This window comes from Octodon degus, unplaced genomic scaffold (genome assembly GCF_000260255.1).
Source record: "Octodon degus isolate 3935 unplaced genomic scaffold, OctDeg1.0 scaffold00162, whole genome shotgun sequence".
In the NCBI taxonomy this organism is placed as follows: Eukaryota; Metazoa; Chordata; class Mammalia; order Rodentia; family Octodontidae; genus Octodon; species Octodon degus.
In genome coordinates, this window is record NW_004524738.1 from 2,889,546 (window position 1) to 2,891,688 (window position 2,143).

The window sequence follows — 2,143 nt, forward strand, 5'->3', positions numbered from 1 at the left end:
ATTTATTTGTGTGTGTGTGTGTGTGGCCAGCTCAGCCCACCAGGGGGCGGGGCTGGCTGGCATGTGGTGCTGGGGGATTGAACTGCGGTCCCTGTGCTTTAGCTAAGCTTGTTCGAAGTCGGCGCTTTAGACCACTGAGCCATCTCACCAGCCCCCTGGGTTTCTTCTTGTTTTGTTTTTCAGCCCTGTTGATGGTTTCTGTACACACTGTACCATGGAGGTACGTACTCAGGCCCCAAGCTCTGGATTTCTCTTGCAGTTATCCTGTTTATTACCTGAACGGTGTAGTGAGTATTCTTTCTCCAGAGAGGGGCTCCAAAACATTGGGCCACAGCAGTTCTGTGGGGGTATTGTGACGCCCTTAGCTCCCTGGGTTGGACAGGTCTGATGGGCCATTAAATTTTTTTTTTCCTGTATTTTAGGGAAGGGTCTACAAGGTGTTCAGGGTCTCACTACTAGATCAGACTCACAGGGATCAGCCTGTTTCCAGCCTCCCAGGAGCTGAGATTACAGGCACGTACTACCACGCCCAAGTGTCAGGGCACCCCGGGGGCGGGGCCAGCATGGCATGACAGGATCAAACCCCAGGCCCCTACACCTGCTTGCAGGCGCTTTAATCCGCTGAGCTATTTGGCCAGCCTAAAATATTTTTAAAAAGCTAGCCTGGCCTAGGGGCACAACTCTGTAATTCTGGCATTCTCAAGAGAATAGGGCAAGTGGACGGCAAGTGTGAGTCCAGCCTAGGCAACTTAGTGAGACATTGTCTCTAAGTCAAAAAATGGGTGAGATCCCTAGTTCCACCAAAAAAAAAAAAAAAAAATGGTGAGGGATATAGCTCAGGACGAAGGGCCTAAGTTTGATCCCCAGTACAAAAAACAAGCACACACCCTAGCTTCGCTTTCCTGCTTTACAACTACCCTGAAAAATTTGGCTGGACCAGTGACTGTTTGAAAATATTTAGCCTAGGGGATGGGTTCTGGCTTAGAAAGACACAGGTGGAAGCTGGGCTAGACTTTGACAGAGCTCCCCCCCCCACCCTGCCCACCCCCAGTTTGTCTTGTTTCACCTCGTTTTATCCTCACACTATCCTCAAGGTGGGGAAGGCGCAAGGCCAAGGTCATGAGACTCTGGAGGGCTGGAGGTGTGATTTGAACTCGGTCTGCTCCTTCAAGGCCTGCTGCCCCCCGCCAAAAGCCTGTCCAGCCTGCAAGCGCCTGTGCAATGGGTGACTCACCTGTCTTTGGATCAATCTCCTGGGAGAGGTGTGTGGGAGGGGAGCCCGGGGAGAAGTGGTCGTTGCTGTAGGTGATGAGGGGCGTCAACGGGTGCATGTGATGCGGGTGCTGCACAACAGGAACTTTGTTAGACTGTAAGACATGGGAAAGCAAGACGGACCAGTTGCCAAGGAGATGGGAGTAGGATCAGCTGCTACCGAGGGGAATGTGTGCCAGGTGTTTTCCATGCAACAACCCATGCAGTCCTCACACAGCCCTGGAGAGGAAGCGGGGTGAAGGAGGGATCCACTGCCCAGCACACTGCCCCATCCTTCCAGCTGCAGGCAGCTGGGCCGTGCACTCTGCTGTGTGACCCTGGCCTGGCACACGCACACACGCACACACATACACACACTGCAGATCAGCTTCACACAAACGGCTCTCAGGTCCAGCTCAGAGTCCAGGGACAGCAGAGGGGGCTCGTCACCAGCAGAGCTCCAACTACGAGCTACGCCTTCAGGCTCTACAGACCCTGAGTGCTTTCGGCTCTCCTCCAGGTACCACTTAAGACACGGCTGTCAACCACCTTTCATGTACTGCACCATCAAGTGTAAGGAGCACCACTATTTTAGGTGATGGAAGCAGAGAAGGAATCTTGATTTCAGAGTTGCAAATGAAAAAGGCCCAAGCACCCTAGCACTGGCACACCCAATTCATTTTGTTTGTTTGTTTTTTTCTTTGAGACAGGGTCTTGTTATGCAGCTCAGGCTGATCCTGAGCTCACTTTGCAGCCCAGGCCCATCTCCAACATGCAACATGCAACATGCAATCCCTCCTGAGTGCTGGGATTGCAGGCATGTGGCACCGCACCCAGCCTCCAATGCATTTTATTTTATTTTTTAAAGTTTATTTGTGTGTGTGTGTGTGTG

The 2,143-nt window shown here is 52.3% G+C and overlaps 1 protein-coding gene across 1 annotated transcript in view; it reads right to left on the reverse strand.

Moving 5' to 3' along the window:
* The window catches only part of Tcf7l1 (transcription factor 7 like 1), a 159,344-nt gene that overhangs the window by 6,812 nt on the left and 150,389 nt on the right, over positions 1-2,143 (reverse strand). Inside the window, exon 5 of the mRNA XM_004642829.2 lies at positions 1,235-1,367. Coding sequence (XP_004642886.2) covers positions 1,235-1,367 — 133 coding nt within the window. The remainder of the gene's footprint in view (positions 1-1,234; positions 1,368-2,143) is intronic.